This window comes from Rhipicephalus microplus, chromosome 6 (genome assembly GCF_043290135.1).
Source record: "Rhipicephalus microplus isolate Deutch F79 chromosome 6, USDA_Rmic, whole genome shotgun sequence".
In the NCBI taxonomy this organism is placed as follows: domain Eukaryota; kingdom Metazoa; phylum Arthropoda; class Arachnida; order Ixodida; family Ixodidae; genus Rhipicephalus; species Rhipicephalus microplus.
This window is the reverse complement of record NC_134705.1, coordinates 446,091-460,444: the sequence shown is the minus strand read 5'-3', so window position 1 is coordinate 460,444 and position 14,354 is coordinate 446,091. Positions and strand designations below refer to the sequence as shown.

General features: G+C 44.0%; 1 protein-coding gene across 4 annotated transcripts; it reads left to right on the top strand.

Annotated features, from left to right (window-relative positions):
- The first annotated feature begins 2,018 nt into the window (after positions 1-2,018).
- Positions 2,019-13,478, top strand: LOC142765168 (uncharacterized). 4 transcript variants are annotated; one of them, XM_075865741.1, is made up of 5 exons: positions 2,019-2,459; positions 7,456-7,510; positions 9,653-9,879; positions 12,893-13,052; positions 13,150-13,475. In XM_075865741.1, exons 1-5 carry the CDS (start codon positions 2,313-2,315, stop codon positions 13,209-13,211), a joined length of 651 nt encoding a protein of 216 aa, XP_075721856.1. In that variant the 5' UTR covers positions 2,019-2,312; the 3' UTR covers positions 13,212-13,475. The 4 variants fall into 4 exon arrangements, with proteins under 4 accessions (XP_075721856.1, XP_075721858.1, XP_075721857.1 ...); XM_075865743.1 differs by having other exon boundaries at positions 9,653-9,741; positions 13,150-13,472; XM_075865744.1 differs by having other exon boundaries at positions 2,325-2,459; positions 7,448-7,510; positions 13,150-13,477.
- The last annotated feature ends 876 nt before the right edge of the window (positions 13,479-14,354 follow it).

Genomic DNA, 14,354 nt, shown 5'->3' with positions numbered 1-14,354 from the left:
AAAGCAAGCCTACATATTTCACGTTGCCTAATTTCTAATCTTGCTTGAACTTCTGACCTCATGCACAAGACCGTGTTGCCGAACGTCAGCCCAGGAACCATGACCCCTTTCCATATTTCTCTCACAACATTATACCTATTGTAATTCCACAGTGCCCTATTTTTCATCACTGCTGCGTTCCTGTTATCTTTAGTCGTCACGCATATTTCGTGTTCCCTCAGGTACTCGGTCCCATTGCTTATCCGTACGCCCAGTTATTTGTATTTATCTGTTATCTCTAGCGTGACTTCCTGTATTCTAAGCTCACTACCTTTGTTATCATTAAAAATCATGACTACTGATTTTTCCTAACTGAATCTAAAATCTAACCTATTTTCCTCAATACCGCCGATGTCCATCAACCTCTGCAAATCTTCCTTGTTGTCGGCCATTAGCACTATATCATCTGCGTAGATTAATGCTAGTAGTGCCTGATCAATGAGTTTTCCTTGTTTGACTAAAGAGAGGTTGAAGCCAAGTCCCCTTGCCTCTAATTTGGCCTCTAATCCTTGTAGGTACATCATGAATAAGAAGGGTGACAGCGGGCACGCCTGCCTAAGTCCACGTTTCACCACTGTGGGCTTGGATACCTGTTTTTCTCACTTTTTAACTACCTTGTTAGTTTTATAGATTTCCTTTAAACGATTAGTGACTCCATCTTTTACACCCAGTGTGTCTAGTATTCCCCACAAGTCCTCTTGAACCACGCTATTGTACGCTCCCTTGAATTTCTGCAGGCCGGTAGGAAGCTTCACAGCGCAGCGCCTGATCTTGTGAAACGGCGCAGCCATGCAGGCAGGGCATTCAATTCCCTCCCTATTTTTTGTATACTACTGTCCTTGTGTACATCGTAGAACACATAACAGTAATGATAGCAAACAGATCATTGATTCGGGTAGGCTTGGTGTTTTTATTTAAAATGGAACAACGAGGAAGCTGCTGAAGCTCGTGCCTGTATACAGCTGCTTTATATGGAGATAAAACTTTAACGAAAAAAAAATGTAATGATAAACAGTAGGCTCATAACAAACAACATTTCTCTGAGGGTGCATGGAATATATGTCCCATGCAAGGCTATGCATTGCAGTCCTTACTGCATTAATTATGTACACGTACTGCAGGGCATGCAAGTGTATGCAGACACACGCTGACGAAATGACATTTTTTGCTACATACAAACGTGCACCGCACCAAATAAGACGCACGTGTTTATATAGTCAGGGAACACTCGTGAATATTGATGAAATCACACAGCTCGCTTACAGTATAAAACAAACACAATTGCGAACAATAAAATGTGACGCTGTTTAAAGAGGCGGACCCAGGTTACGAGGAGAATTATCAGTATGGCATACACACCACGTGTTAAGCTTTTGCAACATCTAAAGAGACTAAATACGGAAAGTTGCCTTTGTAAGTTAACATGACATTACCAAATGGAGAAGCCACACGAGAAAACAATTCATCGTGGGCTAAAGAATGTGTTTTAAATATTATACACAGCTTTGCAAGATAATATCGACGAGTTTTACTCGCCTAGGTGTGGGAGGTGTAGGCCTGATAAAATGCGAAGTTGCTTCAGAGCCTTTCAGTCGTAATATTGCAATTTTATTCAACTCTTTCAAACGCGGCAACGTAAATTTCTACTGGGAGCTCGAACACGGCAAGCAGGTCGCGGGGCAAAATCTTTGTAACATTTTATTACCGAAACAGCGATACTAGCAATGCTTGAGCTGCACTTGCTGTTTTCTAAATTGTAACCTCCTCAATCTCATCACTGTGATCAGGAAACAGAGAGGAAAAGTACAGCAGTAGTACGTAGAGAAATATTCAATTTCAAGCCCTTTAGCAATATCATCTAAACAAATTGCCAGTTCACTGTTGCATTCTCGATGGAAACAAACAGCTGATCAGGGAAGCAAGCTTGGCTTGGCACTGGCTTGGCCGTTCATACAGAGCCAAAAGCCGCTGCAGGAAACTGAATTGCGGATCGTATTGAGACAAAATATTTTATACATTTTTGTTTTCTTTGTTTCCTTTCTCTAATTGCTCTTGTGATGGCGTGGACCGCGCTTCGTGATCTCATGTACCGGCGCACTGTTTTTAAGTTTAGTATGGCGCACTATAATACATGATTGCGTGCTTTAATTTAAAAAGGTTCGCGAGTATGGCAGCAACACTGCAATGTCGGGAAGAGGCACGGGGAAGAGGACAGTAGTAGAACCAGTAGCAGCTGCATGCCCGGGTGGAGCGACTGATGCCCAGATGGAGGAATGTCAACCCGATGCCTTTTGTGTTGGCCGTTCTGGCAGTTCCGCCGACTTTATAGAAAGAGACGACCCCGTCGCTTGTCCTCTTCTCTTTTTTTTCGGGCATCAGCGACAACATTGACGGACGACGTGTTCGACTTCACCGTGCACGTGAGTATAGGTTGGTTTTTCATTCGAGTGAATTCTTGTTCAGATTTGCAACTTGTCGACTCCATCCTGATCACCTGTCACCGGCAATAAGTCACATACGTGTGATATTTAGGTGAAATAAATGATAATGCACATTTTCTGCTCCATTTGCGTGACTTAGCTACACCGGGACATGAGGTAAAGCCTTTGTCGCCTAGCCACTAGCAGGCAAGATCCATCACTCGCATCCTTCAGTTCACGAATCAACGCGCCTGCCTTAAAATTAGCTAGCTGCTCGCAAAGAAATCATACCGAGGCAATTTTCTTTTCTGTGAACAATTCACCGTAGATTTGTCTTGAATAACAAAAAAAAAAAAAACTTGAAAAATAAATGTCGCGACCTTTTAGAAAACGCCGTGTCTAAGAGCTAGACGCGGCATTTTGTAAAAGGCTCATTAAATTCAGTATGTTTTCGTAGTTTCTGCTTGAAATTATTATTGTCTATGAATTTCATGGCCCAATCTTTTGCTTTGGCTGAAAATCTCGGCGGCAAAAACTTTGTTCAGTGTCCCTTTAAGGGCAGGTGTAGATGCCATCATTTCAGTCGCAAATCTTTTTGCTAGTCGGTCGGCTGGTTAACAATAAGGGTACTAACTAGAGTTCCAGATTTCATCAGCAACACATCGTCGTGGCTTCATCAGATGCTGCATTATATACATTCTATCCTCGTTTTTAAATAGGTGTACCGTATGGTCCACTGTTACAGGAAACAAGCGAGCTCATGGACAGTGAGCCATGTAGTGCTAACTGGCAGCGAGGCTTGTGAATGGGACGCATGCGCATAGAATAGGGGTGCGCCCAGTTTTGTCTGCCATTTCTCCGCCTGTACGCATGACAGCATTGGAAAGCGCATCCGTATTTTAGCTGCACAATTTATCTAGCCCAGTGCCTCCTGCTTCAGGGATTTCCTGTGAGCACAAAAAATGCATGATTTTAATCGTTGCTGCAGTGTTTTGCAAGTTGTCACCGTAAAGCACATCATATTTTTCGCATAATGCTCGCTGCAACTAGCAAGTTTCGATGACTCAAAATGCTGTTCAGGTCTGATGTAGCAAACATTTTAAGCTCGTCCTCGTGACCATGAAATATTGGTTTATTAAATAATGGAAGGCAGAGTTGGTATGAGTTGATTTACAGTGTGAAAATGAAAAGTGCGAAGGACCGTGCCTCGCAAGTAAGCCCCGAGAGCATGAGCAGAGAAGTAGCAGATGAGGATGCTCATGCGCTGCATTTCCAAATCTCACCAGCACTAATGCTTGACGGACTGCTGGCCACGCACTAGCGTGTTCTTTCTGAAACAGGACTTTGGCCCTGTAAGCAAGTTCTTGAAGGGCATAAGTAAAACGTAGAATGGGCCCCCTAAATGCACCCATCCTTGAACCATTGGGCTTATGAATTAGTGCCCTTTTCAAAATACAACTATTCTGAGCTATAAATTGTGACAGAACAGTGCACGAAGTTTAAAAATGGGAAAAAAGTCTTTAAATGTCCCCTTTATACATAGTGTTCTTGTGATGTCACTTCTGCCGTTGTCGCCCTCTCCCGCCATGCCCGTGTAACTCCCTGGGTACGTACGGCAGTTCACGTGCTGCAGTGCGGTTTGTTGGGGGCTCGTCATCTGTTGCTGTGAACAATGTGGAAGCATTGTGGTTTTTTGTTGTCTTACTTTAACGAGCTCATTGGATTAGGAAGGCCTCGCTCGTTCACTCGATACAAGACCAGATAATCAAGATGTGCGACACATATACCAGCCACGGCGTACACCGACTGCCCGCCACAACCTACGAGGGCCTATTATCTTGCTTTCACTACAAATTGCCTTGCCCGAAAACAAGTGAAAGCTCAAAATCTCTCGAGCCGCAATTTTAAGAGTGGATGTGCGAAGCGCAGCTGCTCCCATCGAAAACTAGTCGTGCAGAGCTAGGCAAGTTTACAAGAGATATAATATTATGAATATATTGTCACGGCCTACGCCACCAAAGTAGCAATGCCCCCCCCCCCCCCCCAAGTGTTTTAAACAGTGCTGATGTTGAGCTTGAGCCTCTTTGATTGCAATTTGTGGAAATAGTCGAGGAAAATATTATACAAGGCAGATAGCGACATTGCGTGGTGTGTGCCGCGGTAATGCCAGTCATCACTTTATTTTTCGCATATGCTTTAACACACTTTTCACTTTGTAATTTGCTTTTGTTGTACCCTAATGTACAGTGGAGTCACTGAACATGATAGAGATCGTGTATAGAATTAATTGACTAATTAAAAAAAAGTCATGACGCCCAACTTGAACCGATCGGCTATACTTCAAAGTGAACTAATATTGTTTCCCATTCTTTATAGTTTGTTTCAATGCAATACCAAATCTCCGTGATCGCCATCACGATTTTAACCGCCTTCCTTGCCATCATGATTTTAACTGCGGACAAGTTTGTATGTACAGTATCTTGGTAAGCTATATCTGTTTGCAGGTAAATACTTGGCTATGGCACTTACCCGTAATGAAGTTGCACCTGAAGATGCAAATATTGCAAAGTTTCTTCTAGTAGCTTTTGTTAATCTGCACCAGCCAAATACGCTGGTACTTTTAGGAAAATCGGAATGTGCGTTCTCAATTTCAGGTTATAACTTTCAGCGAAGAAACACCCTAAGCTTTGCTCCCTCTGCGTGGACTACTAAATCAACTTGCCTCACTAGCAGCTCATAATTTCTCAAACTTGCATCGTGAGGCAAAACTAAACGGGTGCAAGCACGAGGAGACAACATGGCAGTTGTAGGCGATAGATTCGGTTGGTGCCCGGGCATGTTGGTGGCGCATTTCGGAAGTAGACGAAAAGGCGCTGCGAGATGCACGTGCACACTTTGTATAGTTGCTGTATTGGACAGCAAACTTTTTTTCTTATCTGAGCAGTTTTACCAAAGGAAGCTTCATCATATGGCGTGATAAATGAAGCGAATCCACAGGTTGAACCACATCATAGCCTCGCTGTGCTTTTGTACTTTTTTTAGCTCGCAAAATTTATTTGTACATATAAGTGACAACTTGCCAGTAATAAGGCAGCACTTGTTTCTTTACCATATGATCATCTCCGGTGTGCTGCTGCCTCAATATTTCAAATTATAAGCATTTACACCATTGTATGCTAACTTTTCCTTCAAAGTGAGACAAGCCACATGTGTATCGTAGATCAAGAAGCATGCCAGTTTTACGTACTTGCAAGGTAAACATCAGAAATGCACAGTTGATCAAAAATACTAGTTTAATGGTGCATCTACATAGCAGAGCACCTGTGGCACCTCGGGAACAAGATAATGCCACATATGTTACAAGAGATAATTAAAAAAGACAGGGGACGTTCCGTGAACAAATAGAAACAAAAATAAAATGGCACGTGGCAGCGAGCGAAGGCGGCAAGGGGGGGGGGGGGAGCCCGTGGGACTTCAGCGGATGAACGTAAGGTGTGTGTTTAATATGTGGAAGAAAAAAAAAATTCAAAATTTTGGCGACTGAAATGAGGGTGACTTAGTGAGTGCGCTCATGACGAGAGTAAACACGGTTACTATTTTTTTTTTTTTTTTCAAATCTCTTTTGAAAGCCACAAAAAATCTGTATGTGGTGCAGCCTAACAGAAGGTCCGTGAAGGCAAATTATGAATTCGTCGTTGTAGAAAGGCCTTTTTTTTTTTTTTTCATGCGCACCATCCTCGCCGCGGTGGTCTAGTGGCTAAGGTACTTGGCTGCTGACCCGCAGGGCGCGGGTTCGAATCCCGGCTGCGGCGGCTGCATTTCCGATGGAGGCGGGAATGTTGTAGGCCCGTGTGCTCAGATTTAGGTGCACGTTAAAGAACCCCAGGTGGTCTAAATTTCCGGAGCCCTCCACTACGGCGTCTATCATAATCATATAGTGGTTTTGGGACGTTAAACCCCACATATCAACAATCAATCAATCATGCGCATCATAAATAGTGCTCAAAATTTAATTGCATATGTTGTTTTCATCCTTGCTGTATTCCGTGCTGTTTATGATGTAAAAAAAAAAAGTAGCACGCTGAAGTGGTGCTGCTTTTGGGCAACAGTTGAAAATGGCGGGGTGCATGAATGCGGAATACTGCCGCTTACACTCAAATCACTCTTGTGGTCACCTCCCACTGTTTGCAGCATGTGTTGTGTATACACAGCTGCATATTTCCTAGCTAGAAAAATTTGATTTTAGGTGTTTCACGCCATTTTCCATGTAACTATTCCGCAATTGCACACACTGATCAGCAGGCTTTCAATTGCGCTGAAGGACACAGGTGCCATAAAATTCATAGTCGATTCTTTCAAGAAACCGTATGTAAAGGCTGAAGCTTCATGCGTACATACACACACATACCATATTGTTTTTTGTACTTTATGAAAGCTGCGAAGGTCTCATGTGCCTCCAAGCGTAACCTGTCTTATTTATTCTCCATCACCGCAAAAGTTTTGTGAGTTTAAAATAAAAGTACTTTGCCCATGGCCACTTTTGGGTAATTTTTTTGTGTAGGTGTTATTTGAGCAGCCTACAGTGTTTACTTTATAAGCCTGTATGTATATGTTGCATTATAAGGATGCAGAATGTGTGTAGCTGTACAATATAGATGAAGTGTAAAAATTAAGTGTGTCTATTGTAGTGTTCTTGCAAGCAATCTTACCCCCGTATTCTAGAACGTCCCTCCACTCAACGCTTCACCTTCACTTGAGATGGCTGATGGGGGCGCCGTCTCTAAGCAGAAAAAATTGCTGCATGTCAGCAATAATCTGCTGTGATTCTCGAGTAGCGCAGCGTCGCTTTCAAACGAGCAGCGGCACAGTGCTCAACTCTGTCAAGTGAAGGGTGAAAGCCGAGTCGGGGAGCGTTTATGAATATGGGGGTTAGTTTTGTTGTCTTGTTAACCTGCCATTAACACTGGATTGCTGCTACTTTGCTCTAGCTGTACAGTGCTCTCCAAGGCTCAAGGAGGCACCGCACGGGGAAGGCTCGGAGCAAACCATGTGTGAGTTTCCTTTCATTGTTACACTATGCACGTATTAAGTGATAGACTTTAATGTATGCTATTTGTATTGTGCAAGTTTTTGGGGACATACAACTTCCAACACATATGTTCTGACGAAAATCACGCAAGAATGAGCGAAGCTTGTGCAAAAATTATGCAATAGTGTAAGAAGCTTTTGCAGAAGTCTGTGAAATGAAGTTTTGAAATTTTGTGGCAATGTGTCATTGTACAGTGGTCAACAGTCTTGCTCAGCATGCTTGACTGCAGGGCTCCCGTCTGGACAGGCGCATCTACGGAGTGCCTGATGCATGATGGGCCAAATGTCAGCCTGCACACTGGTGCCTCTTATCCCCGTTTGTCTGTTACATCAGTGTCTCTTGTAAAGGGGATCAACTGTGCTACCTCTTTTTTTTTCGAATGTAATGAGTTCTTCTTCCAGATTATTGTTGTTTTAAGGTAGAGCCTCACATTTCTATCAAATACTGAAGATTCTATTTTTCCTTCTAGATGCTATGAAGTCACTGCTTGTGTTACAATAGAGTGAACACTGTTATGAGAAAAGCTACTTTATGGAGTTAACTCACTCCATATTGACTTAACACACAGAATTGGTGAAAACTACACTCCATTCCAGCTGCATTAGGAATAATATTCATTTGCATACTTCTGTTTCTTTTGTTTGTTTGTTGGCTGGAGGTTTGGAGTATAGGGTGGCCAGAGGGCACTGTGTAGTCTTTCTTCATCTTCCCAATTTTGTGAACATCAATTGATAGCCGTATGGGAAGCAGCCAGCATGCTGAAACAGCGGTGCAAGCATGCAAGATGTTCACCATTGCATGCAGTCAGTTGCTGTGAGCAACCTACTGCATACAATTAACTGCGAGTGGTGAACTAACGCTGTAATATGTGTGCCTCCTGGAAAGCTGCAATGGTAAAGTGCCACAATCGTATGGACAACATGGATAACACATGGATAACATCGCAATTTGTTTGTTGAATAATTTTGCAACAGAATCAATGGAGTTTTGGATAAATTTGTGTATCTGCCTGGTTCATCAAAGCTACAGAGTCAAATGCGGTATATACTCGCGTATTATGTGTACTTTTTTTGTCAATCCGGTCATGTGCGAAGCTAGTAGGAATCACTGGCCTAAAAGCTCAACTGGGAATATATGTTGCAGGCGCTGTCACAGCTGTCTCAAAGCGGATTGTCATTTGTTTGCTAAGCCTGTTCAAATGCCCCCATTTTCTTGAAGTTCTTCCGAACAGTGCTCACAAAAACCAGTTCCCACGACAGGGTTATACCAGAGAACATAAGTACTCTCCAATAATTGTCGAAAACCCAACGTAAAGTAAGATGCAGACAAGGAAGCGCGATGCCAACACAGTGCTGTGTGTGTCGCCCTTCATGTGTGTGTGTGTCCATTCCTTGTCCCAGTCTTCTATTGCGTTGTGTTCCCTCCGGTATCTAACCAACAAACCCAAGCTTCTATGCTAAGTCTTATTCAACGCACTCTTCTGCTGGCTCCCATACTGAATATTGCATGTCGAAGAACTCCACGCTGATGTGCTTAGCGGTAGCACGGTTTCAGTTTTCTTCGGTAAGCTTTATAATAGCAATCTGCCTCGTATATAATTATTGTAGCCTATCACAAGGAATGGTAAAAACGCAATGGCCAGATGGCGAAACCGAAAAAAAAAAAATGAGTGCGAAAACCTGCCTCATCTAGTGACAGGTCCTTGCACGCGTTCAACATCTGTGCTGTGTCTCTGGAATACATTCTTGCCGTGGAAGAGGTGGGAAGATAGGAGGCAAACCTTTAGGCATTTCGGACTACACATAAACAGGTTTCAGTTTTCAAGTTCGATATTCTAGGGAAAGCATAAAAGTTCATGGAAGAAGGGACCTTGCACTCAGTCCATTTTGTGTAAGACTGCACTCACCTGCTCGACAAGAGCATCATGAAGTCAAATGTGTCTGTGTGTGTGCTGGCAAGGTGGCTTGGGCTGGTTGGGGAGGGCAAAGTATGCGAGCAAAAAGTTTCTTGTAGTAAAGCAGGCTGGCTAATTATACTGGTGAGCAAATTATGTGAGGATGCAAATTGTGCGAGTAAATATGGTATGTACTCTTGTATGTTTCAGCTCTATTGCTACGGATCCTGCGGATCCAACTTGGCATCCGGCAGCAACAAAGAGAGGTTCTGCAGGAGGTGCGACAGCTGAAGCACAAGGTACGGCTCTTGTCCGTGCCTCAGCACGCCCAGCCAGCACAGCGCCCCTCTGACCTTCCCCGGCTGCCTGCTGGTACAATTGGAGAAGTGGAGGCAGCAGAGGCAGCTGTGCAGAGTAAAGCTGTGGCTGCAGCTTTGGTGTATATTTCTTGATTTTTAATATGCCTATGTAACATGCAGAAATTTAGTACTGCTTTAGGTGTTTCGGGAAACAAACTAGTCAGGTTATCTCATGAGCCACTGTACTACAGTCGAATATGAATAATTGGTACTCCAGAGGCCAGAAAATTTGTTCAAATTAAAAGAAGTTCAAAATAATGAAAGTTACCGTAATTACCTTAATCTAACAAGCACCTTTTTTCCGGTTAAGAGAGTTCATAAATCGCATGTGCGCTAGAATCGAGTACGAAAAAAAAATGAATATGGTCATTCTATTGCCATCGCCACTTACAAAATGGCCGCCCCCTACGTGCGTCGGCATGGCGCGTCGGTCATTTCTGCCTATGTGTTTCCCATGCGCGGCACTTCATACGTGTGCTGAGGAGTTCGTCATCTTGTAGTACATTAGCATCGACGGCATGGTAGGGCCGACTCCAAAAACTCGACGAGTGCACCACAATGCTGCTTCTAAAAGAAAAGTCGTCGCCTGTGCCGGAACGGACAAAAATCGGGTAACTCGGAGTTCCCGAAACGTGCGTGCAGGACTGGCGGAAACAAAAGCAGAATATTGTCGACAGCAAAGATTCACGCAAAGGCTTCAGTGGACCACAGCAGGGTCGGTTTTCACAAATTGAAGAGCTGCTCGGCGAGTATGTGATTAAGCAGTGAGCGGCACAGCGGCCCGTGATGACAGAACTGCTCCAAGTGCAGGCTATGCAGTTAGCCTTAGAAAAAGGGCTAATGCAGAGCCATTTTAAAGCGAGCAGGTGCTCGATAACGAACTTAATGAAGAGAAAAGGCTTTTCCCTCCGAAGGCGAACGGGCATATGCCGGAAGTTGTCGGAGGAGTACGAAGAAAAGCTTCAGAGTCTTCAGAGGTTCCTCCTAAACTTGCGGCACAACAACGGCTACCTGCTTGGGCAAATCGGGAATGCCGATCACACGCCCCTTTACTTCGACATGCCTGGCACCACAATTGTCTAGGAGAAGGGGGCGAAGCAAGTTTGTGTACTGACATCGGGCCACGGTAAAACTAGAGTGACAGCAATGCTCTGTTGCACGTCAGATAGGCATAAGCTTCCCCCGTACTTCATATTTAAACGGAAGACGCTCTCAAAAAGAGTCGTTTTCGCGAGTGGTGTGATCAAGCGGGCCAACGAGAAAAAAGGGTGCGCGTTGCAACCGATGTCTTAGTTTTTTTTTTTTTTTTTGTCGTGGAAACCGGGCGCGCGTTACAATTGAGAGCGCGGTAGAATAGAGTAAATACGGTAAACGAGAGGAGGGCTCACCATGCAGTGATGCATGTGCATGGAGAAGTTTTATTCACAAATTACAGGACATCCGTCGTTAATTAAAGTTGTCAATACATGTCTGTACACGTTGGCCTTGCAACGAGTCAACAAGTTTTGCGTGCAGTTTGCAAAGCATTTGTACTTCGGCTTCAGTATTCTCCTGGCAAAAGAAGTTACGCGCGGCAATGTCTAGTGCTGACACTCTTCGAAGACAACTGTGTTTCCACTGTTACCATCTGCGCTGCAGCCGGAGCGTGGCCAGCACATGATGAGAATGGAGGAGCGTCTCCACCTGGAGAAAAGCAGATCGGCATTCGAGAGAGAAACACTCCGCGGCAGCTTTTTTTTTTTTTCTCTCTTCATGCGCGGTGTTGAAAGGATAAGAGTCTCTACATAGCAGGAACGAAAAACAGGGAAGCGTGACACTGGCGCGTTGCAGATCGGCATGAGATAGCCAACTCTCTGCGACAGCTTTTTTTCCCCTCTTTCTCTTCATGCGCAGTGTTAAGAAGAGAAGGGTCTCTACGTGGCAGGGACGGAAAAAGCCGAAGCGGGGCACAGGAATGTCGCAGATTGGCATTTGGCAAACATTCCACCGCAGTCTTTTCTTTCCTTTTCTTCATTTTCTTCTTCAAGCACAGCGATGAGGTGTCGGAAGTGCCACCGCAGGATTGGGCGGGGTGCTGAGAGCATTTTCGGAGCGCGGTATAGCTTTGATAGGACCACAGCGTCAGTTCGAATTAAGTGTGTTGGAATTAATGAGATTCGACTGTATTTACTATAGTCTGTGAAGTCCGAGTGAACTGTCCTAAGCTAGCAGACGATGTAGGCGGCATCGTGTGTTTGATGGGCAGTGACTAGCAATAGCCTGCTTAAAACAGACATTCAGTAATTTTGTTCATTTATCACCCTATTTCGTGTCCGCTGCGGCTCTCTCTACTTTGAGCTACAGTTCACCCTGCCTTGTGTTAGCCGATTTCTTACTTTTTTAAAAATCTAACATGCACCCAATTTCGCAGTGTGAAGAAAAATGCACCTTTGTTTATTGTGATGAGATTTCTATAGCGACATGCCTCTTTGTTGGCTATCACAGAAAAATATAAACAGCAAATGGTGCGACCATCTAGTGCGACCTTTATTTTTCTATCAGTTTCATCTATGACCAAGATTTGGTCGCTCTAAGGTTGCCTCTTAGTATGCCTTGATCATGTTCATTTATCTTGTTGTGCTCTGCTTACAATGCATTGATTAAAAACATGTCCTAGCTTCTTTTTGAATTCCACATATTTTATCGTTTTTCACCTGTAGAAGCTACTCCTAGTCAACATTCAGGCAAAGACATTGTAACCTCGAAGAAACGTGTATTGGAATTCGAGCACTGTACAAAGTAATTATACTATTTCATAGCTAGAATCAATATTTATGAAGGGTTATAACAGTGTTGTATTTGATTTCATAACAGGGAAACTGCATTCAGAGAAGGACTCTGAAAGGTTCTCACACTGAGTGTGAGAGGGCTGATGTGGAAACCATTTTAGGTCAATTGAGTTGAAGTTAGCGAAAAAAAACAATGAAATGTTGTGATGCCCAAAAATTCAAGTTGTTGGTTTCGGTGTCCTCTTCTTGCAGATTTTTATCATGAAAACATTTCGATGTGCTGTTGCGTTTACCCCATCTATGCTTCTTGCATTTTTTTACAGCGCAAGCACCTCCTGCAGATTGGGGGACTTGGCCTCCGAGAAATTGGTGTGAATGCCATGAAGGCTGTATTGGCACATGACGTGCAAGTGCTGTACAGCCTTCATGGCAGAAAAGGGAAAAGGGCCTTTGTGAACCTGAGGCTCTGTAGATTAGTGACAGGTTAGACTTGTTCATTGTTTTATGTGTGTGTACCCTTGTGTATTCTCTGTACTGCAGTGCTTCATGTGTGCTATGGTATTTTTGTTCTTGTATGCAGATGTCATCCGCCAAAAAGCAGGGTGCGACCAGGCGGAGGCCCTCAACTTTATTAAGAGGTAGCTGCCAGGGTCTGGTGATCGCTGTGGGGGCAGGAAGCGGCGCTTCAGAGAAGCATTTGTTGTGGAGCAGCCCGATGATCCCCACTCTCAGAGTGCAGATTATCGGCTGCTCGCGGCAGCTGGCTTCCTGCCCAGCCACAGCAGCCAGGGCCTTGACAGCACCACTGTCACTGTGCCCCCAACGCAACCTGACCTGCAGTAGAGCGGGCCTTTTTTAGTTGTGTATATATATTTTTCAATGTATACATTTTTTGTTTTACCAAATAAATAAAAAAACAAAGAATAAATGGTCTGCAGACTGTCGGTGGTGCACTGTTCGGCTAGCTTATGCTGATTCGGAAGCACCATCACCATGTTTTAGTTACAAAAAAATGCTCTAAACTATGAATATTCTCGATTACCATGTGGGGGACATACGCTTTCAACATTTACTTCCTAACGACTTTTTTCGATTTGCTGTACCAAATACCAGTACCAAATAAAGCACTCGCTATTGCAAAAGATAAATTGGTAAAAAAATAAACTACACTTCTAGTGTTAGCAAAGGGAATGAGGTATTAAAGATGAAATAGATCGGGTAACTGCTTTCAGTTCTCAGCATTCAATTTTCTGTTGCCCCAAGTATACAGGACTGCAAAGCTACAAGAGCGGGTCATCGAGGCATATTGTTTAAATCATCTGGTAAGAAAAATTCCCTACTAATAATGGTTACATAATGGCAAGCCAATCAGTAGCCAATATTCGTCGTGCAGGAAACATCGGTGTAATAACGGCATTTGATTGGCTGCAATGTGGCCCTGGATTGGTCCAATGTCGGTCGTACATCCGTAGCCAATATTCGTCGTGCAGCAAACATCGGCGTAAAAATGGCATGTGATTGGCTGAAATATGGCCCAATGTTGGCCGAACATTGGCAGCTTTGTCGGCAATACGATGGGCCTTCGTCGGCCCAATGTTGGTTGCATACTGGCTAAAACATCGGCAAAACGTCGGCCCATCATTGGCTTGAACGTCGGCCCGACATTGGAAGAAGTTGCACTTCCGACGTCGGCCCGACGTCGGTGCCGATGTTAGCCGATGTTGGTCCAAGATTGGTCCAACGGCGGCGTGCTGCCTGGGATTGTTCTTTAAGGTTTCACGATGC

What these genes read in the sequence shown, in the direction of transcription:
- LOC142765168 (XM_075865741.1), top strand. Translation starts at nt 2,313, where the DNA reads ATGTCAACCCGATGCCTTTTGTGTTGGCCGTTCTGGCAGTTCCGCCGA. An exon ending in AGGCTCGGAGCAAACCATGT is followed by an intron (nt 7,511 to 9,652) that starts GTGAGTTTCCTT and finishes TGTATGTTTCAG; the next exon opens with CTCTATTGCTACGGATCCTG. An exon ending in AAGCTGTGGCTGCAGCTTTG is followed by an intron (nt 9,880 to 12,892) that starts GTGTATATTTCT and finishes ATTTTTTTACAG; the next exon opens with CGCAAGCACCTCCTGCAGAT.